Source organism: Pan paniscus, chromosome 6, assembly GCF_029289425.2.
Source record: "Pan paniscus chromosome 6, NHGRI_mPanPan1-v2.0_pri, whole genome shotgun sequence".
Taxonomy (NCBI): domain Eukaryota; kingdom Metazoa; phylum Chordata; class Mammalia; order Primates; family Hominidae; genus Pan; species Pan paniscus.
In genome coordinates, this window is record NC_073255.2 from 159,321,052 (window position 1) to 159,349,039 (window position 27,988).

At 35.5% G+C, this 27,988-nt stretch overlaps 1 protein-coding gene across 11 annotated transcripts in view; it reads right to left on the minus strand.

Annotated features, from left to right (window-relative positions):
- Positions 1 to 27,988, minus strand: part of CADPS2 (calcium dependent secretion activator 2) — a 566,720-nt gene that overhangs the window by 130,470 nt on the left and 408,262 nt on the right. For all 11 annotated transcript variants that reach the window (XM_003808627.4, XM_055115340.2, XM_055115339.2 and 8 more), the window contains exons 12-14: positions 25,010 to 25,146; positions 21,985 to 22,172; positions 1,631 to 1,732 (exon numbers count right to left, since the gene is read on the minus strand). In XM_003808627.4, the coding sequence (XP_003808675.1) occupies positions 1,631 to 1,732; positions 21,985 to 22,172; positions 25,010 to 25,146 (427 nt within the window). The remainder of the gene's footprint in view (positions 1 to 1,630; positions 1,733 to 21,984; positions 22,173 to 25,009; positions 25,147 to 27,988) is intronic.

A 27,988-nucleotide genomic window follows, 5' to 3' on the forward strand; every position in this document is an offset into this window, starting at 1 on the left:
TAAGTTGAATTCAGCTATGCTATCTGCAACAGTGTTTCCTAATGTAAATTTACTGGCCTTTTTGGGCAGAATATTTCTCCACTGTGGGATTGTCTCATGTACTGCACTTTTAAACCCAGCACTAAATGACTGTCCCTACCCCTGGTTATCATGACAATGAAAATCGTACCTCATTCACTTACTCTAAGGTAGTGCTACTAGCCCCAGTTGAAAAATCACTAATGTAGGCGAATAGATTCATAGTATATACTATGAGATTTTCTCCTTTCAATATCATTTAAAAAAATCACAGAGTCTAAGACCTTTATATTATCAGGAAACATAACAAAAAAGAATAATAATGAGGCAATAACAGATCAGGAAGAATAAGAAGATAAAGAAACGGAGTCTCAGCATGGTCATACAGCATTCATATGGTTAAATAAAATATTTTTGTGAACATATTCACTAAGTTTATTTTTTAAATAAGTGCAAATTAAGAGCATATTCACTACGTTTATTTTTTAAATAAGTGCAAAATAAGAGCATATTCACTAAGTTTATTTTTTAAATAAGTTCCAAATCACATGCATGCAACATAGCAGACAGGTTATAAGACACAATACATTATGTGGTGACATTTTATAGGCCTAATAATAAGGGAGAAAAAGAAAATATGTTGGCATATTTCTGTTTTTAATTATTAGGTTCTGTTGAACTAACTATAACCAGGAGAAAAGAAATATTATCAAGGTATTTATCTTTTACTCTGTAAATGTTTGAAATGTTTCTTAGTATTGGTGGCCTCTTTTTTTTTTTTTTTGAGACAAGGTCTCATGCTGTCGTCCAGGCTGGAGTGCAGTGGTGTGATCATAGCTCACTGCAGCCTCGACCTCCCCAGAATCAGGTGATCCTCCCACCTCTGCCTCCTGAGCAGCTGAGACTACAGACATGCACCACCATGTCTGGCTGGTTAAGTTTTGTATTTTTTATAGAGATGGGGTTTCACCATTTTGCCCTGTCTGGTATTGAACTCCTGGTCTCAAGTGATCAAACCCACGTGGCCTCCCAAAGTGCTGGGATTACAGGCATGAGACTCTGTGACTGGCTGATAGCTAATTTTTTGAGCAAGGAATGGTGCTAGGTGCTGTGACCTGTGTTCTCAGAGAATGTAAGTAAAAAGATAACTAATGACTTTAAAGCCATGTGGGTTAAAAGTGACAAGACAATACTACAGACAATAAATGCTCAAAGACTTCAGAATACTCTCTGCTGGAATAATTGAGAAAGGCTCCACTGTGGAGGTGAGACTTGAGGGCTCCTTACCTGGTAATACAGAGAGCAGGAGGTGAACAGTCACCAGAGCTAGGGGGAAGAGACTATGCAAGAATGAGAAATGCAAAAGGCAAGTAAGAGGTGCAGTAGAACGGATATTGTAGGGGGAATGGCTAGCCTAAATGAATACAGGAGACTGAATGATACGCTGAGAAGCAGACCACAGACTGAAGAATGTGAACCTTACCCTGCAGGCAAGGGAGGGCTACTGATGATCTTGAGCGCTAGTAGAATGATATAATAAACAATTTTTGGGGGAAGTAAGGGTTGAGTAAAGTATGAAAAGAAATATTTATATTAATAAAAAAATATATACCTGAAATGGCTTATCTGATTTTCTAAAAGGGAAGAGAGTCTCTCTTTTATCTCCTCAAATTTTTCTTTTTCTTCCACTGAAACAGTCCCAATTCCATCAGGCCTGAAAAAAAAAATCAGAATCAATAATTTATATTGATCGAACATTTACTTTTATATATTTTATACATATGTATATTTAAAAATCCAAGGAAAAGTTCACTGTATACATATTAATTGTGTTTATAGTGGAAATTTACTGGAAATATTTGCAGCCATTTGCTTTATATTTTGACCCAGAATGAATGGAATGAAATTATTCTCTTTTAGACAGCCTTCAAGGTAAAAGATTACAATAAATATATTCCAGATCTACCGAAAACAATGACTAGTCCTTGAAAATGTCAGTGAAAAGTGTTTTACAGTAGTACCAAACATTTGACCAACTAAGTGAAATCCCCTGAATGAAAATATTATTAAAAAATAATGAACGTAAGGTAAAATGTCTTAACTGGTTCTCTTCCAAATAATAATTCAGCTAACACAGAACTGGAGATTTAATTGTCATAAGAAACATAGAAATTTTTGACACATGTAGAAGTTCACTGACCTCTTTTTGTTTGCTTAAATACATGGGCATATGAATAAAAATAAATATTAGAATTAAAATATACAGGGAAGAAAGCAAGCCATGTTTCTTTTCAAGATTTTTGTGTTTAAATATTCCTGTGAAATCAATGTGAGTTTCATCAGAATTTTACAAAGTAGCTATGAAGACTGAAAATAAATCTTATTTTACTAAGATTAGGATTAAAAATGTAAAATATATCAAATAACAGAAATTTAGAATTTATTCTGTATCAATTTAGGTATTCGGTTGTACGGCAACCATCTAAAATTTTGAACATATAAATCTTAACTGTCTTGTTAGTGCAGAGGGAAAAAAAGTATGAATCTCATATTCACTTCAAAACCTGTTTATATATTTTAATAACAAAATAAACCTTTCGCACTTGATAATTAAAAACAATAATTTCCTACCTTATTAGTTTGTTTATTTGTTCATTTATTTTCTGAGACAGAGTTTTGCTCTTGTTGCCCAGGCTGCAGTGCAATGGCACGATCTTGGCTCAGTGCAACCTCCGCCTCCTGGGTTCAAGCAATTCTCCTGCCTCAGCCTCCTGAGTAGCTGGGATTACAGGCACCTGCCACTATGCTTGGCTAATTTTTGTATTCTTAGTAGAGATGGGGTTTCACCATGTTGTTCAGGCTGGTCTGGAACTCCCGACCTCAAGTGATCTGCCCGCCTTGGCCTCCCAAAGCGCTGGGATTACAGGGGTGAGCCACTGTGCCCAGCTTAGCTTATTTCTCTAAAGATTATATTTTAATTCCCAAAGACTTGCGCATTTATCATTCCAATGTACTAATTTTAATGGTTATGTATAAAATAGGTAGAAACAGGAATTATTGAAAACAAAGAAAAGTAAATGCTTAAAATAACTTTCCTAACAAGATTTTTATTTGTTCCTCTCTATATACATACAATCATATGTATGTGTGTGTGTATATATGTTTGATGCTTGTTAACTAGTCAATTAGGATGAAAGCAATTAATTTTAAACTTATACCTGAATTACACTGACATAATGACCTTTCAGTCAAATCAAAGTATCATTTAAGTATGAGATTTTTTTTCCAATATAGAGTACATAATTTTTACTTCAGAGACTCATGTGTTGCTGGAATTTATGCTTTGAAAACATTTCTTACAATTTTTTATTCCTAAATAGGGAAACATTACTTAATTTCATATGCAAAATAATATATCGACCCACATTTATTCCATCTGAATGCATTTTGAATGTTAACTATGGAAAAATTAATGGCCAAATATTAGTCTTTCAAGTATTTTTAGGAAGGAGGAAAAGTCTAACGCATAAATTACAAAGCAGTGCACCATGAGCTAATCCTAATATTTTATATTTATTTAATAATGGATTTTTCACATATTACTTTAGAATCAATCCCCCTTGAGCGAATATTAATACAAAACACAAACTGAAACCTATGAATAATTATGCATTGACAATGATCACAAAAGCTCAACTAGGAAGTTCTATATAAATCATTAATTTGGGAATTTGGGTATTCAGACAAAAACTATACCTAAATTACATTATCATGTAGACAACAATGAAAACTCATACCATAAAGTTATGGGTAATTATTTCACTGAATATCCCTATGCAAATTGATAAAAAGGGCAAATAACTTATCTTCATTATTCTGATGATTTGACATAATCTTTTGGCTTAGCTACCTGGCAGATGTTATGCGGTTAAATAGGAGTAAACTTTTCTATTTTGTTCAACTGTCAAATGAGATTGTCATCCACAGTGATACTGTAAGTTGTCCTATCATATTAGATTTCACTGAGGCCCACTGTCTGCTTGACAGAATGGAGCCAGGGGGTCAGGTGATGACAAGTGAGAAAGGTAAGTCAGGGGAAGCTCGCTTGTGTCAACCTTCGCTAAGAAAAGAATGTTATACAGAGTGAAGGACCACCATTTTACTGAGTTTATCACTAAATTAGGTACAAATCTGACAGGTTAAATACCACGTTTAGCAATTTGGACTTGCCTTTACACATCCTTATTTTAGAATATATACAAGATTAACTACTGAATATTAGGCATATGAAGCGGCCTTCTATATCTAAATTATTGGTAATAAATGATAACTTTGCAGTAGTCAACTCTAAAGGCAACAGTTCCTCCTACAATAATTCTTCCCGATAAGTGCAAATACTTTCCGTGTCATCAACATCTTGTCACTGTAATTATTAAAACAAACATAATGATGAGCACTTATAGAATTTTAAATACGTGTCTGGTATTTTGTACTGGCTATCTTATATGCAGAATAACATATAAAGCTTACAACAATCCTGTCTCCTTTCCAAAAGAGAAGGCTCCTGAGGCTCAGGGCAGTTAGGTTAATTCCCCAAGGTCACACCGCTGGGAAATGCAGGAGCCTGGACTTGAACCTAGGTCTCTTGCCCTCCAAAGACGGTGCTCTTATCCTTACTCTCTTCCTGCTATATTTTGATAGAAAATAATAACGAGCAATAGAAACCCAATGAAACCATGAAAATTATATTTGAAAAGCAATAATGGAGTATTTTGAATACCCTTACTTACATTAGACATTTTCTATCTGACTTGTCTAAGGTGGAGACGTTAAAAACCAATGACATTTAAAATATAATGCTTACCATTGAATCAGCAAGTCAGTTAAAGAAGACTGTAAAAAAGGAAGTCCTAAACCTTGCTCTTTCATACATTCTAAAGTATGTTTTTACAAAAGCCTTGAGAGAAATTTAAACCAGTTATATTTTATGAATGTTTCTTTAGTAGACTCAGAGTATTCGAGATTTAAAAATTATCATTTATATAAGCTCAGTTTATAAATTCATTCCTGCCAGCTCTACCTTCAAAACACACCCAGAATGTGACCTTCCCTCACCATATCCACCACTGATCCACTGATCCCAGCCACTATCTGCTTATCCCTGAGTACGCAGGCAGCCTCTTGGTCTTTCTCCTCCAGCGCTTTCTTTGTCAGAGAACTGGCCACACACTACTCTGAGCCTCTTCAAGCATCGGTCATTATGACAGTATTCCTTGACTCAAATCCTGTAACGGTGGCACACAAGGTAAAAGCCAAAGCCTTTATAATGATGTATGAGCCCCGCTTCCCACAATCTGACCTTATCTACCCCCTCACTTGCCCTGCTCCCCTCCACTCAAGCCATGCTGGCCTCCTAACTAGTCCTCAAACACAGGAAGCAAGCTCCAGGCTCAAGGCCTTTGCAAGTGCTGCTGCTTCTGCCTGAGAGTGCTTTCTCTACACGTACACAAAATCATATATGCACACATGCACACCTGGCTTGCTTGCTCACTTTCTTCTGGTCTCTACTTACATGACTCAGGATTAGTGAGGTTATCTCCAACCATCCTATATGAAAGTGTATTTCCCATTCCCGTAGACCTTTTTCTTTTTTAATAATAATATTTATTAAATAATAATATTTAATAAAAATGTTTTATTGATGGCTACTGTACATATGGCTGCCATCTAACATGATATATTTACCTATTTGGTTACTGTTTGCTTCCTTTGTAATGTATCTCTAGTGCTAGAACACCAGATGGCATATTGTTGATATTTAATGCATATATGCTGAGGAAATGAATGAGTAATATATGCAATATAAAAATATTACTTAAGATGATAAGAATTCATGAATTAGTAATATGACAAATTATTATTACTGCTTATTAGAATTAACAGTATAAATTATTTGGAACTTTTTATTTTTTTATTTTTTTTATTTTTCAGATGGAGTCTCCCTCTGTCACCCAGGCTGGACTGCAGTGGCACAATTTCAGCTCACTGCAAACTCCACCTCCTGGGTTCAAGCGATTCTCCTGCCTCAGCCTCCCAAGTGGCTGGGATTACAGGTGTGCACCACCACGCCTGGCTAATTTTGTATTTTTAGCAGAGATGAGGTTTCAAGTTGGCCAGGCTGGTCTCGAACTCCTGGCCTCAGGTGATCCACCCTCCTCAGCCTCCCAAAGTGCTGGGATTACAGGCAAGAACCACCATGCCCAGCTTGGAACATTTTTATTATATGATAGCTGGTAAAACAGAAAATTTTGTGAAAAGCAAACAGAAGCAGGAACTGTAGTTAAGTACACTGGGTAAAAAGATCTCTAAAGTTAGTATGTATTCACACTTAGCAGAAAATCTTTAGTGTTTAATTCTATTTTAATTAATAATAAAATAATTTACTTTAAATCTTAAGAATAGAATTTTTCTCCTTAGATATAAATAAACATAATAATGCTGCTTTGACATTGATAAAGATTCTGTTAAAATGTGGTTATTTAAAATTCAAACATAAAAGACAAATTTTCTCATTTGAATGTTAAGTGGGACTTAACTCTATGATGATAATTAAATATTAAAGTGGTTCTGATGAGAAGAAAGGGTAGTCTTATGTATCAATATTTAATATTCTCATTTTTTTCTGGGGCCTGTAGTTATTGAAGTTACATGATTTCAATAAAAATAGGGTGCTCTGTGAAAAAGGCTTAATATATGAAAAAATTATAAAACAGATTAAAATAGATACACTTCTTTTAATTACAGATAAAGTCAAAAAAGTTATGACATAAAACTTCTATCTGGTCTTAAACAATAAGCAAGTGAACACCAAGTGCAGTTGTATGCTAATTTATTTCAAAGATTCTTAAAAAACAGAATTTGTACAACAGAACCTTCTGCCACTGAGGCCTGATCTTAACATCTGCCTGTGGGTCACACTCTGTTTTCAGAGAAGCCATCACACACACGTACAACCCCCTGCAAGCTGCATACACATGTGTGCACACAAACACAGACAACACTTTTTGAAAGGCAGATTCATCCAAAAAATAGTTGATAACGCCTCTATATACATATTTTCTTAAATTTCTCCATGAGCTAAGCAATCTTGTAATTTGTGCTATTCATCAATCTGGCAGATTACTGCATTCTAAAACAAACACAAAAACTCTTTTATATACATTGAACATCCCGTCATGATTATCAATTCCTCCTGTAACAAGTGTGACATGAGCTCTAAATTGAAAAAGATATTTTTAAACAAAAAAATCAGGAATGAGAGGAGTAAATAGCATTACTCATCCTAATCCATTTTCTATTATTTCTGACGATATCTGTGGTAAAACAAACTAAAAATTTAGTTTCTATAAAGGTAAAGAACAACTACACTATAGGGTAAGAAATATCTAAGAGAAAAAGGGTACAAAACTGGGCTGTAGAATCAGGCATTTGAGCAGAAGAGAAAATATCAATGAGGAAGACTGCTTAAATATTCAGATCTGTGCAAACCTAGTGCTTTACTTCCCTTGTTTGAACAGTTTGTGTTCACACATTTTATAGATCCCTTTTCCAGTATAATAAAAAATTTCAGGGGTTTGTAACACCAATAAAAACTAATTTTGACATGTTTAATATCCATTCCTTTGGAGTACATTTGAGTAAAGATGAATTAATGGCTGTCAACATTTTCCAAAACACATTGTAAAGAACAATGACCCTCAGGGATGCCCAAATATTTTGTAAACAATGCAAATTACGCAACCCTTTTGGAGGTTCACAGAACAATCACAGCATATGAAGGGGTCTGAGAAGCCTGATAGTAAAGAAATCTGTTTAACTTTGTATAAATAGCACTTCCAAAATTATTTAGTCATATCTGCCCACATTCCTCCTGAAAATTCATTATTTAGTGCTGACGAGCATCCGTTCTATTACTTAATGAAAACTATACCATCTTCTAGAGTTATTTTTTCAATCACTTTTATCACCTGCACAGCTTTTAGATATGTGAGGGATAAATGTGTTTATAATCCCTAGGCTTTATAATCTCTAGGACTCTGCACATTGCCTGGTTTACAGTACTTAGCAAGCTTGTGGGTTGAAGAAAGACACCAGGGTTAACACTGTATAGTGAAGTGTGGTTAAATTAATAAGACATTAAATTAAATTAAATGCTCCCCCACCCCATCTCCAACTCATCAGGTAAGTTTGTCCTGGAAATCTGGTGGTTTGTTGTAAAAGATTATTTCACAAGCAATGCATGAGCAAATGACAAAGTTCATGGTGCTTTTGAGTTACTTATAGGCTTCTTTTCACCTGCTTCTGCTACGAGGAATGAGGAATGCATGACATCTTAGCTTCCTCTAGGGAAAGTGAGAAGGGGAGAGACACCTAGAGGGTGGTATTTCTGAATTGTCAATTCTGCCTGCAGCACAGCAGGTAAAAGTCACTTTGCACTTCGTGTATTTCCCACCAATATCCATTTGTGAACAGAATGGAAAGGAGAGGATGTCACAGCACGAGAATAAGAAATGATAAAAGATGATGAGGAAGAAAACAATAATCCCTTCTTTTTTATTTCCTAACCTATAATACCTCCTATTGTTTGAATCAAATGATGTACTACTTGGATGGTCATATATTACACACTCAGTGTCCTTTTACTTCCCCTCTAATTTTAAATATCCAGAAGAAATTAATTGTGTCTTTATATGATCATTGAGATATAAGAAACAGATTTTCTATGAAAAAATATTTTAAAAGATGAAATTCTGAAATATGTTCTTATCTTTTTGCAAACACTCCCCACTTCCTTGTCTGGATTTTGCACTGCATTCTAATTTCCTTGGATGTTTATTTTAAAAAGAGTAGATACCACTATGGTGAAAGCAATCATCTGACTCTATAAAGATCTAAGATCATATTACTTTGTTTCTGTGTTAGGGTGCTGGTGAATAGGCCAAGGACCAAAACATAATTGATAACTGGCCTCTCCTGGGACCAAACAAACAAATAAGAAAACTTTCTTGGACTAATCCAAACTGAAATCACTGCTGTATATAATTCCAGAATTCAAGAGAAAGAAATACCAAGAGCAATTTAAAATAAAAGTAAAGAGAATTAAGGTTGGTATTGAGGTTCTCTGATATAAATATCACCCTCTGCCCTATAACTAATATTTTTTAAAAACAACATATATTGTAACTAAAGGACTTCATATATATCATACTATGAGAAGAGAAATTTGAAAAATAAAGACCAAAATGAAAATTTCCTATAAATATGCCAACCAGAAATAACTGAAATACTAGTTTGCAAATATAATTATAATTTATTTCTCTAACTCTATAGATGTATTATACATTCTGATTCATAATTTGGTTGTTTTAATGAACTGTAAGCTTTTAAAATATAATTTAAATATTCTAATTTATAATGAAATAATTATATTTCAATATATGGATGTGCCATAATTAATCCAATTATCCATTATTTAGAAATGTAGGCATTTTTCCTCCATTTTTTGCTATCATAGATAGTGCTTCAATAATTAATCTTATACTATATATGTTTAACCCATATCCAAATGTTTTCTTAGGAAAAATTCCTAAAGGTATATTGCTAGGTTAAATGCATGATATTTTCAAGTATTCGATACATATTGCAAAGTTGGTTTTTTAGAAAGCACTTATCAGCTTACACTCTGGCCTGCAGTGCATGAAATTATTAATTTTCCTGCAACCTCACCAACTGTAGTCTTTATCATTTGTTATAATCATTTTCAATTTTATATACTAAAAAGGGGATCTATTTTAATATATTAATTCCTATGATGGAAAATGATGCTATCTTGCTGGTTATGTAGGGCCTTTATCATGTGCCATAAAAATAATTGCAGTTGATTAATTTAAAAACATTTAATTTTAAACTTACTTAAGAAGGTCCATAATATATCACCTATAAAATTTGTAAACAGATGGCCCAATGTCATTCAATTATTTACTCAATCAATATTTATGGACCACTTGGTCAGGTCATGGGACACAATGTAAGCACAACAGAAATGGTTTCTGCCCCAATAGAGTTTATAGTGGGAATGCATACAAAATAAAAATTAGACAATAAGTACACAATTACATTTAAGAAGGGCAAAAGTATAAACATCTGATCTAGTTTGGAGTGTCAGAGAAGGATTCAGTTTGGAAATGATATTTAACCTGAAATGTGATGAATGAGCAGCAGTCATTTAGGTGAAACCTGAAGCAGAAGGCAGTTTGAGGAGAGGCCCAGGATGTTCACCATAGAGATGTCCAAATAATTTTTTAAATGCAAATTTTTTCAAGTGACTTCTGCTTGCAGTATGGTGGACTAACTTGATACTCCCCAAATCCTTATTCACTACAAAACACCTAAATACTGCATAAGCCGCAACAATTATATATTAAATGTTGTCCAGCTCTTACAAGAAAGTAAAATAATTCTCCCAAGGGTGGGAGAACAAAACAAATGAACCTGATGAAAGCAGAGAAGGGGCAAATATGAACAACATGGCTGCCTTGGTGGTAAATATCAATACTGAGAAAGCTTTACAGCTGCATCCAAGGGAATGGATCACTGAGCCATAGACCTAATTTGGATGAGCTGCTAAGCCTGAGACACCTGCATAAAAATGGGACCCTAGAATGGGTTATAGTATCAGTGAAAGGATAGTGCACTCCCTAACATCAAGGAAAAACAAGAACAAGTCCTCTTTAGAGGGAAGCATTCAGAGCCCAGGACTTATAAGAATTCCCACAGATTAATCTTAAGTATAAATGATTATTACAAAAAAATGCTAATTGCATTAAAAAATAATAAACAAGTGACCATGGCAAAAAAGTCAGCAGAAACAATAGAAAATTCAGTTATTTGAAAGATAATATGAAATAATTATAAAAGATCTAAGGAAACAAAAAATGGAATCAAACCAAGAAAGGAAAAAGAGATATTCAGCAGTAATCAAGCAGAGCTCAAAAAGAATCAAACAGAATAACAGAATTTCCAGGACTAAATAATTTGTTAATTGAAATTAATAAATCAATAAGTGAGTGAAACAGTAGATGTCACAGCTGAGGAGACAACTGAAGAAATAGAGTAAGGGTTGGCAAACTACGGCCTTTCATCTGCTTTTGTCAATATAATTTTGTTGGGACAAGCCACACTAATTCATTTCTATATTGTCCATGACTGCTTCTGCACAGCAATGGCGGAATTGTATAGTTGTAACAGAGACTACATGGTCAAAAATAGTTATAAGATTTTGTATAGTTACAAAGCCCAAAATAGTTGTCATGTTTACTGTAGAGCCCTTCACAATAGTAGCCAACTCCTCAACTGGAAGACAGAATTGAAAACATTACACAGGATGCAGCTGGAAAAATACGTAGATAGAATACATTTTGGAGACATTAAAAGATATAGAAGATAAAATGCCTAGTACACGGGTAATTGGGGCTTCAGATGAGAAGAAAAAGATTGTAGAAGAGACAATATTTAAAGAGATAATGCTATTCCAGAACTGATGACAAATATAAATCTTTATATTCCAATGAGGGTAAATAAAAAGAAATGCACACCTATACAATATCATGGCAGTTAGATTAGAAATTCATATATGTCCCAATCACAACAAATTAAAAGAAATCCATACAAAGAAACCTTATAGTGTACTTACAAAACACAAAAGAACAAAACAGTCTTTTTTTAAAAAAAGCATCCAGAGGAAAAAGAGGAATCATCCTCAAAAGACTAGCATTTGTACTGCCAAGAGCTTTTTTTGTTGTTCTTTTGTTTTGTTTTTTAAGATGGAGTCTCACTCTGTCACCAGGCTGGAGTGTAGTGGCGCCATCTCGGCTCACTGCAACCTCCGCCTCTCAGGTTCTAGTGATTCTCCTGCCTCAGCCTCCCGAGTAGCTGGGACAACAGGTGCGTGGCACCATGCCTGGCTAATTTTTGCATTTTTCAGTAGAGATGGGGTTTCAACATATTGGCCAGGCTGGTCTCAAATTGCTGACCTGGTGATCCACCCGCCTCGGCCTCCCAAAGTGCTGGGATTAAAGGTGTGAGCCACCTCGCCTGGACTGCCAAGAGCCTTCTTAAATGGCAACAAAGAGGCCGGGCGCGGTGGCTCACGCCTGTAATCCCAGCACTTTGGGAGGCCGAGGCGGGCGGATCACGAGGTCAGGAGATCGAGACCATCCTGGCTAACACGGTGAAACCCCGTCTCTACTAAAAATACAAAAAATTAGCCGGGCGTGGTAGCGGGCGCCTGTAGTCCCAGCTACTCGGGAGGCTGAGGCAGGAGAATGGCGTGAACCCGGGAGGCGGAGCTTGCAGTGAGCCGAGATCGCGCCACTGCACTCCAGCCTGGGCGACAGAGCGAGACTCCGTCTCAAAAAAAAAAAAAAAAAAAAAAATGGCAACAAAGAAAATCAGAAGAAAATGAATATCTTCAAAGTTCTAAGAGAAAATAACCATCAACCTAGCACTGTACACCTAGCAAAACTTTCTTTGAAAAAATAGGATGAAACAAAAGAAATTCCCAATAACAATTCACAGTGTATAGGAGTCCATTTATAGGAAAGTCCAAAGAACATTCTTCAGAAAAAAGGAAAATTGTTTCTAAATCTAAGCAAATACTAAGTACAAAATAAGAAAAATAATATTAATTTATAAGCTTAGGGAAAAAAGGATATAACTAAAATACCACAGAATTTAAGTGTGTAAGCCAGAAAGGGGGTGACTGGAGGGTAATATTCTAAGAACTCTGAACTACCTAGGAGGAGAAATTTGTTAGTTAGCATAAGACTTTAAAATTTCAGCAACATGCCTGGTAAATCTCACATGTAATTGTTGGAAAATATAAACTGTTAAGAGAAAAAAAAGAATTAAAGAAAATAACTTCAATGAAACAAAAAGTATACCAATAAAAAGGAAACAAAAAGTTTATGGAACATGAGCCAAAAAAGAAAGCTTAAAATAAAATGGTAGAAATGGATTTACTTTTATTAATATGTGATTTACTTTTATTAATATGTGATTTACTTTTATTAATTACATGATAAATGTAAATGGACCAAACTAATTAAAGGACAGAAATAGTCATATTGAAAAATTAAATCAAAATCTAGTTTGCTATTTATAAAACACTAAAGTACAAGAATATAGAAAGGCTAACGATGTGAACATGCATCAGATAAACACTCATCAAAAGAAAGCTACATTAATAATCACCTACATATCATGCAAAAATCATTATTAGTTATGATGACCATCACCAAATGATGATAACAATGTTCATCTACCAGGAATATCTAACAATCTTAAGCTTGAACACAGAACAGCCTTGGGCCAGGCACAGTGGCTCATACCTGTCATCCCAGCAATTTGGGAGGCCAAGGAGGAAGATCACTTGAGCCCAGGAGTTTGAGACCAACCTGTGTGACATAATGAGATTTCGTCCCAACAAAAAGCAACTCCTCAAAAACCAGCTTCAAAATAAACAAAGCAAAAATTTACAGAAATAGAGAGCAAAAACCACCATGACAGTGGTAAATCACCACTCACGTTGGTCATAACCCCACAGATCAAACAGGCAAGAATTAGTAAGACTTTAGAAGATCTTAACCACACAAATCCTGTTTGCACTGCCTAAAGAATACATATATATTTTTTTAAGTGACAGAAAACATTTATAATATTTGACACATATTTGGCCACAAAGGAAATCTCAACAAGTGATAAAGAATTGGTATCACACAGATCACATTCTCTGAACACAAAGGAATTAGGTAAGAAATCAGTTCTCAAGAAAATAACCAAAAATCTTCATATTCTTAGATTTTTTTTTTTTTGAGGTGGAGTCTCGCTCTGTTGCCCAGGCTGGAGTGCAATGGCATGATCTCGGCTCACTGCAAGCTCCACCTCCCAGGTTCATGCCATTCTCCTGCCTCAACCTCCCAAGATATTTTAAAACGTACTTATAAATAACCTTGTGTCAATAAATTATGAAAAGTTAAAATTACTTAGAATCAATTTTAATTAAATAGTACGTAAGACATTTCTATATGTAGTAAAAACAGAATTTAGTGGGGGAAGTTACAGCCCTAAACTCTTAGAAAAGAAGAAAAGCTGGCAAGTAGTGAGTTACACATCTAACATAAGAAGTTAGGAAAGATGACATAACCTCACTAAGGAGGGTGGGAGAAAAAGCTGCTTTCCTATTCATCTTTGGAAAACAGTATTTTGACTGGAAACTGAAAGGTTTTGTAGACAAGTACTATAGCCTAGTTGGTGAATTCCAAAACTGCTTTGCATGAAGTTCAGGGGTTGAACAATTTTGTAAATGGATGGTGGAAGTAAGATTTCTCACTGTTGAAAAGATAAGTTAAAGATAAGGAAGAAAAGCATGCTGAAATGAATGTTGATGTCCTAGATTCCAATTGGAGACGTCAGTATGAACTCACGGTTTAGTATACATCATATATCACCTAGCTCTGTCCAACTGAGAGGGCCTGGAAGCTATGATTTTTCCAGCAGAAATAAGCACACATGTCACCTAGATCTTGGTTTCTAAATACCATTCTCTAAAAAACAAACAAACAAACAAACAACAACAACAACAAAACCAGAGCTCCTTGGAGAACTGATTAATTCTTAGGCTAGAGTAGGGAAAATAAAAGATGAGCTTGCAGCATGTCAGATTGCCAGAAACTAAGAAAGTGCTCAAAAACCAAATGAGTGGGGCATATCAAAGGGAGCCAGTATAAAAGAGCTTTCAATAGCTACAGCAGGAACAATCTGAGCAACAAAGTAATTTAGATATTATTAGATTGTAACCCAAGGTATAAAGCAACTGCATATGAATCTATACGGATATAAACAAATGGTTAAATAAATAAACTGGAAAGAAGAGACATATATTCCTTACAGAAGAATTCTGAATAACGTATGCAGATAGTTCTCCTTCTAGGAGTTGGGGTTTATTTCCTGTCTCCTCTTCAGTGTGTTTTATTGGACTTAGCTATTTTCTTCAAAATAGAATATAAAAAAATAAAAATGACATCTTTACAATAGAGAAATGTGACAAATACTACCAGGATGTCACGCGGATATTATGTACCCCCTGATAGAATGTGATGAGAAGGGTATTTCATCTCTTTACAAAAACTCATAATCTCAGGCTAATCCTTAAAATGTCAGACAAACCCAAACTGAGGGACATTTGATAAAACACTTGACTAGTACTCCTCAAAACTGTCAAGGTCACAAAAAACAGACAAAAAAATCCCTAAGAAACTGCTACAATCATGACAATTAAGTGCAACTTGGTATCCTGAATTGAATCTTGGAGCAGAAAAAAGGACATTAATTTAAAAAACTGGTGAAATCTGAATAAGGACTGGTGTTCAGTTAATACTAGTGTGCCAACGTTGATTTCTTAGTTTTGACAAATGTATGACAATAACATTAAGGGAAACGGAAATACGAAAACTCTATGCACTCTTTTAGTAACTTTTCTGTAATCTATAATTATTGTAAAATAAAAAGTATATCTAAAAAAGAAACAATAGAGTTCAACAAAGCCAAAAGTTGCTCCTTTGAAAAGACCAATAAACTTGATGGATTAAGAGAAAAAAAGAGAGAGAAGGTAAAAATGAACAATATTAGACTGAGGAAGGGAAGAATTGTAGATCGAGCAAAAAATACAAAGAAAACAACTTGAATAACTTAATATCAATACATTTAATAACTTAAATGAAATCTACCATTTCCCAGAAAATCATAACTTGCCCAAACTGACTCAAGAATAAATAGAAAGCCTGAGAATTTCTGTAGCTACAACATAAACTACAACAGTTAAAAATCTTTCCACAAATAAATTCCCAAGCCCAGATGGTTTAAAACAGGGGTCTCCAATACCCGGGCTGTGGATTGGTACCAATCCATGGCCTGTTTGGAACTGGGCCACACAGCAGGAGGTGAGCGGCAGGCAAGCGAGTACTGCCTGACTTCCACCTCCTGTCAGATCAGTGTCGGCATTAGATTCTCACAGGAACCTGAACCCTATCGTGAACTGTGCATACAAGTTATGTGCTGCTTATGAGAATCTAAGTAATGCCTGATGATCTGAGGTGGAACAGTTTCATCCCAAAACCATCCCCATCCTACCGTTCCACCCCATCCATGAAAAAATTACCTTCTATGAAACCGGTCGCTGGTGCCAAAAAGGTTGAGGACCACTGGTTTAAAAGATGAGATACTGGTAAACTACAAAAAGCCATTCAAGTCTTATACAGAGCAAGTGGGAAAGCTCCCCAGTTCATTTTGTGTGGCTACAGTAACCTAGATACCCAATCCTGATAAAACCAGTATGAGAAAGTAAAATAACAAGCCAATTTTGTACGTCAACATAGATCTACAAATATCAAACTGGGACGGCAATGGTAGTGGTAAATAACACCTATGTACATATAGAGCTTTCTTTGATTGTTTCTACATACAACATTACATACTGTTTTTGAAAAACTTACTGTGTCAAAAATGATAAGAAGATCCAACTTAAGACCCAAAAACTTTGTCCTATACCTAACTATTGACGAGAAGAAGGCTCTAAAGGTATGAAGTTTAAGAAAAGCTATGTCAAGGTGTAACCCTTGTTTCTGTTCATGGTTAATGTGATATAGTCTAATATATACTAAAAAATTTCCTTTGCCTTGTCTCTTCCTCAGACCTTCAGTAGGCTGTTTTATTTAAGATCTCACAAAGATCCAGGAGTTGCACAGTTTGAATGGAAGGTGTGGAAGGAAGACAGAGGAAATTAATTAGGTGGCCTTAGTAACTATTTCCCAAATTGCAGTCTGTCTACATACTTATCCTGGATGACGGGGTTCTAGGCTCCTGCTTTTCGCTGTCTTTGCCACTCCCCTCTGGGGCCACAGTGTTTTCCAGCAACATGGGGGTGGTAGGCGGGGAGGTCCCAGAACTTCAGCACAGCTTTTCCCCATGACCACGGATAGGAGATGAGGTGAGGCACTGACTCAGTGCTCTTCCAGTCTCATTCTCCTGATTGAAACCTGTTTGTGGTATGTTGTCATAACAAAATTCACCTGAGTACTGCAGTGTTTCACAGAACAATCCCCAAAAGCTCATTTAACTAATACACTGCATAAAAAAAATTACTACATGCTATTTAAGCAATATTTCATCGTTTAAAAAGTACTTACAGAATTTTATTTGACCTATTTAGGAACCATATTGAGTAGGTAGCATTAATGTTATTACTCACAAGGTACACATGGAGAAGCTGAGGCTCAGACAGATTAAAACCATTTGCTCAAAGTTAAGTAGTTCATCAGTAGAGGAGCCAGAACAGGAATACAGATGCTCTGATTCCTCACTCAGAGATATTTCCAACACACCAAGTCTTTCCCTTCCCCTTTTCTTTTTCTCTGGTTTTGCCTGTTTTGTTTTGAAAGGCACAATTATCTTGCTTCAGTATTGAACTTGAGGTTGGGTGAGTATAAATATTGCTAGGAAAGTCTGCTTAAGGTAGATTTAGGGTTGTTCTACAGTTTTTGATAAAATAAAAAAACTCCTCCAGTAATATTTGAAATATACTCCCCAATACCCATCCCTTCTGCCTTTGCACATTTAGCACATGGCATAAAACCTGTCAGATCAGGTACATTACCTAAGGATAACCTTGCTTATGACCTTTCATCTGGTTGCTCACCTGCCCCAAAAGTGAGTCTCTCCATTTACAACGTGTGTGTCATTTATACTTAATTTCTATATAGTCACATATCTAAAACTAGAATTAAGTGAACACTTTTGATGATCCTACGTGATGCAATTATCTACGTTTTTTTCTCAAAAAATGCACACTGTCTCTAAAATTACAGATTGGAAGTTTGAGGCATAATTTCTGAAGTGACAGTCAAGGGGAAATGTTAGCACCTGTGAAGACAGAGGTATTATGATATGATGATTTGACTGATGCCCATTAAGGTTACTTAACAACTTTGTGATATAATCTGGAATCCATAGAAAATTGAGATTATTTTATATATAAAACTACAGTCATGTTGTACTCTTGTGCCCTGTACTTGAAAGCAAGCACATCTGAGCTGGCCTTCGTCAGGCATGCAGCAGCTCTAAGACGGCCCTAGAAAACTGTAGAGGAGTCAGTGAATACACTGTATGCCTTACATTAAATTGGGACATAAAAGCCATTTTATGTTGCTGCTTCAGTTTCTCCACCCTCAGCCTGACTTACAAAACCAAGACGTATAACCACACATATCAACCTAGAACTTTGCCCTATGAAGCATTGTCTCTGAAAGCCTCTTTTCTCCTTCCTGTCAGTCCTCAGCGGCACTATGGCTGAATGAGTGGTTGTGTTATTCAGAGATGTGTGTGGCTATCATCCTGCATGAGTGGGTCTGTTTCTGTCCTTGACTCACTTTTTCTTTCTTCCTTTCTTTTTCTCTCTCTTCCTCAGTCTTAGTACCAGCCAGACCTTTTCTGTTTAACTCTATTCTTTTATTTCTGAAACACTCAGAGTGCTATTCAGAGATGTATCTGTACAGAAAGAACACACCTAGAGAGCTCAACACTGTGCAATAGGATGTGCTCCCTGAAAAATTTTAAATCCAGACAGCACTGTTGTCCTTCACTTCAGTCAATAACAAAAGGAAATCTTTTCTCCTTTTGAATTTATGACAGAGGTAGTTCAGGTAATGAGCAAAACGACTCTCTGAATATGTGTCTTGACAGATGTAAAAATGATCATACAATAAGACCACGGCAAACACTGTAGAAAAACCAGACTTGACATTGACAGTATGTTTAAACAAAAGTCTCTATAAATATCAGATGCTACAGACATGGATAAGAGAAGCACATTCTCACAAGGAGAGGTTGCCAAAACCTGAATATTCCATTAACAAAGAAATTAGGAATATAATTACATACACATTGAAATATTTCTATTTAGCATGAGGTACAGTCCTAACTACATATTTTTTACTTTTTTCTTCATCTCACAATTTACATCCTCTTGGGTTAAATGGCAAAGGAAAATATATTAGAATACTAAGAGTAATCAATACTGATAGTATTTTATAATGATGTAGTACCTTCACATTAGTATTTGCCCCTTTTATGTATGATAACTCTGAGTTTCAGAAAGGTTAAGTGATTTGTTGAACATGGGTCAGTTTGCAAATTTCAGAGCCGGGATTCAAGTGAAGCTCTTTCGCCTCTTTCTGGTCTTTCACTGTGGCAGCATAGTATTTCTGAATGACATCTGTTGGACTGTAAACGTCACAGGAAACGTCATAACTTTCAGCTTATCTTGGATTATTTCTATCCTAAATTGAGGCTCAAATTTCCCTCAACCCTGTATTTCTTCCTTTCTTTTTCTTAAGCTATATGACACCTCAATGCTGAATCAGAGACTGATTCAAATTTCGATTCTAAAAGACACCAGAGATACCTGAATGTGTACACAGTTTAAACTTTGGGAAAGTGGATTTCATATGCAATATTAAAGATAATATATGCATGAACATATAAACATACCTTGAATTACACATTACAGAGTATCATTATAAAGAAAACAATAGTTTTACAGAGTAAAAGTAACTATGGCAACCAGTAGAGTCAAATCAGGCTGCCTCCCAGGCAGCAGCAGTAGCTCCTTGTTGCCTCAGTAACTTTCCATTACAATGTGTCTCAAACACATATATTTTGGGGGCACATTAGCTGAATTTCCCACTTTAGGTTCCCAATTTAATTTTACCTTTCTGTGTGGATGAATAAAATATTCTGATTATACAATTTGCTTTGGGTTTGTTTGTTTCACTGAAACCTTCTCATCCTCTTGCATTTTAGAGGTCTGCCTAGTGCTAGAATGTCTATTTTTTGATATCCCCTAGTCAGAAGGAATTGAGACAGAGTCAGGAGACAAGAGACAGTTTTAGTAAAACAGCTCCTATCAACAGTTAGCCACCCTGACTGACCCCTGTACCCCCACATTTTCTAAGTGCATAGGGTTCAGTGTGAGATAGTGGGAAAAAAACTACTAAAATCAGCAACATCCTCCTAATTTCAAATCAAGGCTGGGCTCCAAAATAAAGTGAAAACCTGAATAGACTGTGAGACAAGGATCAATCTTATTTTATTGTAGGCTGAGAAATGGCAGCACTGGGGACTTCAACAGATATTTATTGTGTACCTACAAAATGCAACACACTGTTTTAGGTACGTGGAGAATAATAGGTGAATGAGAACTGATTTTTGCCTTTAAAATATGATCTAGTGGAACAGACGCAGGTGTGTGTCTGTGTGTGTGTGTGCACGTACACACATCTAGCACATAAGTATATATGACAAAGGTAATGAGATAAGTACAGATAAAAAGTTCTTAGTGTCTGAATGAGTTAATTGAAGTCTTCTAAGATGAGTTTTGTGATATTTGACTTTTTAAAACTGGAAAAAAGAAAAACATGGAGAATAAACAGATTTTTTGCGGTATAATTTTGTGGAGATAAGAATGGGTAGATGGAAGAGGATGGTAATGGGAAAATGTTGATGCTATCACTTGGAACCTATTTTTAATTTAATAATCAAAAATCACTTAAGCTTTTTGAAGAAGAGTGTGGTAAAAGTTATTCTACAATTTTTTTGACTGATTGGTAGAATACTATAGAAAGAAAAAGGTAGTGGAGAGGTAAATTCACATACATAGGCCAGAAAAAAATGAAGGCCAGAATTAGGATAAACAATGGAAATGTAAAAAAGAGAATGTTAAGGGGCACTATGGGAAGAGAATATTGATGTTCACAAATTGGGGATAGGAGGGAAAAGAAAAAGACGAATAAAAAGTTAACGGGCCATTAATGGAGGAGACATTAACACAAATAATGAAGTCATTCATTCATTCATCAAATATGTATTGAGCAAGATTAAGAGAAAGGGAGTGATATGGACAGATTTTTATTTATTTTTTATTTTTATTATTTTTTTAAGACAGAGCCTGTTCTGTTACCTAGGCTGGAGTGCAGTGGCATGATCTTGGCTCACTGCAACCTCTGCCTCCCGGGTTCAAGTGATTCTTTTACCTCAGCCTCCTGAGTAGCTGGGATTACAGACATGCGCCACCACGCCCAGCTAATTTTTATATTTTTTAATAGAGATGAGGTTTCACTCAGTTGGCCAGGCTGGTCTTGAACTCCTGGCCTCAGGTGATCCACCCTCCTCGGCCTCTCAAAGTGCTAAGATTACAGGTGTAAGCCACCACACGCGGCATGATATGGACAGATTTTTAAGGCCAGAGATAGATAACTGTGGAGGCCAACATTACGGAATTTTTTTGGCATCTTGGTAAAACAAGAGTACTTGTTCCTAAAGTGTGGATTAGGGAAGCGGCTGAGAAGAGACTCTACATAAACCCCATTTTCTATCTTGTTTTATCAGTGAAAATTAATTACACAGAGGAAAAGCAATGATCATTAGTTACACACAGACCTATCAACACATCCTACCCAGGCACAGCTATGCATTACAATAGGAATCACAGGGATACTTAAGGCTATTCAGACTTACTACGAGGTGGTATATAAGAACTAAAAGGCAGTTTCTAATCTCATATTTTTTTTCTCTCTCTCTTTCGAGTGGCTTTACCAGCAAAAAGAAACATAAAGTGTAGCCCACCTAAATCAATAGCATATTGATGCACACTTTTTTCTCTGTCGTTTTTTTTTTCCTTGTAAGAAGTGTTTGCTATTTACAATCTGTTACTAGGTGATAATCGCAAAGCACATTTTTCTCTCTTTTCCATAGTCAACCCCATACATTTCACTTTGTATTTGCAAGTAAAAATACCTGTTGCCGTGCACATGAGAGGCACAGAATGCAAAGCTGTAATGGAGCAGGGTAGGGTCAATGACAGCACCATTTTCTGAATGTTCCATCAGTTCTGCAAGGTAGCAGAGATGTCTGTGACAGCCTCTCACACCATAACGGGCACAGTACTCATCTAACACAAAGACTTGGCCAGGGCTAAACCATCCCTGCAAAATAAAAAAAGAATAGATATACATGTTTTTTCTTTCTATACTACGATTTGCTTTCCTGAACGCACTTTTAGGCCTTATAAGCAGAAGCTGCATGAAAGTATCTTGACATTTATTTTATTAGTGGTATGTTTCATGAAGAGCTAATGTCATCAATTTTGAAACTGATTTGGGACACTGGCAACCTAATGCTATTCTCTTTTTACTGTCACAGCAAGGCATGGGTAACTTGTGCCTCTCCACTGTCATTCAAAATTAGTCAAATTTATTCATAGGATCTAAATTATCACACACAAAGAGTGTTACTCCAAAAATCTCAGTCTCTTTATGAATCAATTAAAAAAAGAAAGACGACATTATAGATGAAATTTCCTGCTCAGGAGAAGTTTTATAAAGTGAACTAAAAGAAAATGTCATTAAGTTTAGCAGCAGTATACATGTACTATTTGGGAACTTAAATATCTGGGATATTCTTCTCATTCTGTTTGTCTTCCTATGAACAATATAACAGAGTTAATGCTTTATATTAGCAGTTTCTGTTCCTCCTGAAATAAGATGTTAGAATGTATGTGTGTGCATGCATGCCACCTGAACACAGCAGGCAGTTTATGCGGCTAAAACTGGAGGACAGGTTAGGTGGAGCTGGCTCATAAAATATCTTGATGAATTATATGGATTTATAAGATAGTAAAAGAAAAGAAGGGAGTATAGAGAGTTTTAGAAGGGGGCAGGGTAATCATGTAAGAGAAATAAAAGAATAATGAGAAAAAGGTGAGAAGGCAATAAAGGAAAGGAGGAAGAAAAGAAAAGGAGTAAGAGAAGAACCATCAGGTGTGGTATTTATATGCTTTCCATGTTGCAGATAAATAAGCTAAAGCTCAGGGATGTTAAGTGAATTGTCCAAGACCACACTGCAAATCAGTTGTTGAGCCATGATTTATATTCACAGTCAACTGCCTCCAAAACACTTTCTAAGCAAATCACACTCACTCCCCTTTAGGTGCAGTGGAAGACCTTGTAGCATTCTCCTCAGACTCCATATTACACTGGCGGTCATCAACAAAATCAAAACAGCTTTTGATAATTGAATAATGTCTTCGAGTGGAATCCGAGAGGACATTATCCCTTATTGATGTTCACTCTGTGTTTGTCCATGAAAAGACAGAATAGGATTTTGAGATGATATATTTTACTCTCCATGTGATTGTAAAGTTTGAGTTAGATCAGGTTTAAATTATACTTAATAAACAATCTATAAATGAATTAATGAACTGTTAGTGTCAGCGTGGCAATAAATTGTTTCACTTCTTCCTCTCTGAAGTATCCCCATTTTGATTTCAGACAAAATGGGGGGACGCATTTTGTCTGAAATCTTAAACAGAATGTAACTTTATTGCATGAAGTTTCAGGTTGAGCATCCCAAATCCAAAAGTCCCAGACCTGGGAAGCTCCAAAATCCAAAATATTTGAGCATCTGCATGATGCTTTTAAATCAAGTTTAGCCTAAAGCTGCCTCCTTACATATTTTAAGTTCAGCCTAAAGGTTTCTCTATACATTGTGAATTATAAACTAAATGGAGTTGTAAATACACAGTAGTCTACTATTGTGCCAATAACTGAGTTTTGGCCAATCAAAGGTGGCCAACTGTTCAAACTGTGTTCAAATAAGGCAAATGCTGAACTGTAATCAATCTGGCTGTTTCTGTACCTTACTTCTGTTTTCTGTACGTCACTTTCCTTTTTCTGTCTATAAAGCTTTTTCCACCACGTGGCTGCGCCGGAGTCTCCGAGCCTACTCTGGCTTGGGAGGCTGCCTGATTCAAGAATTCATGAATTCATGAATTCATGAATTAAACTCTGTTAAACTTAATTAGGCTAAGGTTTTTCTTTTAACAAAGCTCAAAGGAAACTGATTTTGGATTTTTGGATTAAGGATGCTCACCTTGTACATATAATGCAAATATTCCAAAATCTGAAGAAAATTCAATATTTGAAACACTTCTGGTCCCAAGCATTTTGGATAAGGGATATTCAACCTGTACTATGCTCAGTGTCCAAGAGATTAAAGTGGTGATAGAAATAGGCATTTTCTGGCTGCAAAAATTTCAGATGAATTGCTATTGACAATGTAAATGCTTGGAAAAACACATAATTTTTAGGTTATAAAGTTTAGTCCCCATATTCTGAGGTGTCAAGCATTCCTTTTAAATAAATTATACTTCATATCCCAAATGTTGGCTACAATTTCAACACATACCAGGAAACAGTTTACTCAATTTAATTCACTCCTTTCCTTTTGTCAAGGAATTCAAGTTACACTTTGGATGGCTAGATGAAACCAAAACTTTCCTTTGTTATGTATAGCTCCTGTCATATTGTTAATTCCACTCTTTCCTTCCCCTGCCACTTAGGTTGTCCTTCTAAGAACAAAAGGGAGAAATGTGAGGTGTCAACATCTGGGGAACAGAACTTCAACCTTAAAATGTCTGTACGTCCTATAACAGAGGTTTTAAAAAATCTTTATTTAAAGCCTTCTATTTTCACTGAGCCTTCTTTAAAGGGACTGATACACCACAGTTTAGCATCTATTTGAGTCTATTCTCCTGTCTATTGAGTGGCACAGCAGTGGTCTTCAAGTGTATAATTTTCAAATTGGGAAGCAATCGACTGGAATCCTTTATCCCTCACTCCCACTACCCTTATTAAATGAGTCAGGAATAAAATGCTGGTTTATAACAAGTATTTCTCACTTTCTAAAATCTTTTATTCCAACTTATAGGGGATCTAAAATCTTTTATTCCAACTTACAGGGGACTAGATAGACTTGTACTCACCAAGCAAGAATAGGAATCATTCAGTCTGTGATCCAAAGTCTGCCTCTGGAGTATTCTAAAAAGGAAGGCATGATCAAGCTTGCAGGGGTTTGCAGAAATAAACTCATCCATACCATGTTTCTGAAAACGATCTGCATCTGTAAATTCAGGAAAGCATGTACAGTATATTTACTTTTCAGGCTTAATGATGGACAGATACAGGTTGTGAAGAATACAAAATGCATGACTCAAGCAGAAGACTACCTTTTATCACATGAAATATGATGCCAAGAGTTCAGCATATTAACATAAATTGCAAACTTTATGAAGCCTAAGTAAAAACAACAGCAAAAAATCTACAAATCATTCAGAATGCAGTAATTCCATTTCCATTCAAAGCTATTTCTAATATCCAACAGAAGAATAATCTTATTTTCCAACTCTGAGAAAAGCTGTATTTTAAATCTCCATTTACTGATGGAATTGACTAGAAAAGAACCAAGATCTATTCATAAAAAACAGCAATGATGCCTAGGAGTCTGCTTTCCAAATGGCAAACTAGGGCAGAATTCAACACACATGCTTCAGCTGGATCACTTCCAGTCTTCTTTTTGTATGGAGCTTTTAATGGGACCATCCTTAATGTAAAAATGGCAATGAGCGCTCTCAAGCTTCAAGTTTAAGAGACAGGAAAAAGGGAGCATCATGTTTGCGCAAATATGCAGACAAAGCTTAACGTCCCAAATGGCACTTCAATCAAAGGCCCAAATTTATTGTTCTTTACAGATTGCATCTTTCAACGCCTGTAGACCCTGCGGGTTTATCAAAAGGCAAGCTTTTATGATTGCTTTCATTAATGGTATGTTTTGTCAAAGTCTTCAATGTGAGTTATTTACTAAGTATAGAGAGAAAAAGCCACACACTACCCCAAAGGAGTGCTAGGGTGTTATTACATTAGCTCTGTTAGAAACGTAGCGCATACTGAGCAAGCAATCAGTTATCAAGATAAAAGTGGACTCTTCTCACAATGGTAAAACTGAAACTCCATTGTTCCTTAAAATTCACAGATAGATCTCTTTCTGGTCATCATAAGAAAAGCAGAGTCCTAAATGTAAGCTAAGTGTAGTTTGTAAAACCTATGTAGTACAATCTTAAAATTATAAAGGAAAAGAGACAAAAGTTTATTGATTAAACCCAATTATAGAGTCAGACTCATAATAAAACTCAATATTGATCTGTGGACATGATGCTAACATAATCAGTCACATTTAGATATTTAGCCCAGATCTTATTGATCCATGTCAAGTTCAACTTTCAGCCATATTTGTAGATGGAAGAACTATATAATTCAAGCTGAAGGGTCTTCAGAATCACACTAAAAAATGATACACAAACTAATGTGCATCTCACATCAATGACAGATAGGAAAAGGTGAATATAGCAAGTAATCAATGAATGGCAGCTTATTGATGTGTAGGGTATAAGGTTATAATCCGTGGAGAAAGTATCATACTTATACCTTTACATTTAATAATTACCTGAATGATTAAATACATTACATGTGATAAATTAACTGGATGAACACAAAACAGCTTTTCCTGAACTAATATACAATTGAACTTCTTTTGCATTTTATTATTCTGAGTCTTTTAGTAGAAAGTTAAATATATGATAATGTAATGTGAAATAATATCAGATGAATAGGAGGCAGAATATTAAAACTGCAAATCACACATTTTATAAAATTGGAAGATTCTTTTGTATTTTAAAAGATGTATCTTAGAATATTCATTTTTGCATTTATCTCAGCAAAAAAGTCTTTTAGTATCATTTTTATGAAACTAAATTACTAGTTTTATAAAACATCTGCTAAATTTTATACCTTATTTCTTTCACCAGAGAAGGTTACAACAGGAGTTAAAAATAATGCCCATTAATGGTTAATCTGTTGAGAACAGGATAGTGATAAATTTCGCAGGAAAAAGACCTATCTTTTTCCTGTGAAAAAAGTAAAAAAATCTTTCTTTTACTATAAAGATTTGTAGAAGCAATTAAAAAATGGGCATACAAACTTTAAATAAAAAATGTTTCTGAAAAACGATCTATAGTTCATTTCTATAATTAAATCATATTTTTGTAAATTTATAAAGTACTTTTCTCAGGAAATACAATTCCAAACTATATATCTGCTAAGGTAACAAGTCTTTCCAAATGACACACATGAATGGAAAATTACTTTTCAAACAATTACCGTTGGTGATAAAAATGATATTAATGATAGCACTTTGAGTCACAAATACAGACTCTACTCGGAAAAAACAGACAGGCAAACAAACCCATTAAAATTTTTATTTAAGAAAATCAACAACCTTCAATTTCTCCAGGATTGTAATTTTATGAAAGTGAAATGTGTTCTTAGAAATCATTCTATTTTTAAAACACAGGCTGTGAAGACCAAACATTTTTACTTTCTTTCTACAGCAGATCAGCACCATTTAGAACATTTCATGCAAAACTACATTACCATGTGGCAGTATAGTCTTAGTTTCCATGAATTTATGGAAGAAATAAATAAAAAATTAACAGTCTTGACCTCCCTGAATGAAATGGGGTGGCGGGAGGTGGGGAGGGGAGACGGGGAGAGAGAGAGACAGAGACAGGTAGGTAGATAGGCTGTGTTTCAATAAAACTTCATTTTCAAGAACAGGCATTCAGTTTCAGTTTGCTGGCCCTCTGGCCCTTGTTTTAAACAAAATAATAGCAATGTATACAAGTGTTTATAACATTACTGAAAACTGACAGGCACGATGGCTCACCCCTGTAATCCCAGCACTTTGGGAGGCCGAGGTGGGTGAATCACCTGGGGCCAGGAGTTCGAGACCAGCCTGACCAACATGGTGAAACCCCGTCTCTTACTAAAAATCACAAAAAATTAGCTGGACATGGTGGCAGGCGCCTGTAATCCCAGCTACTTGGGAGGCCGAGGCAGGAGAACTGCTT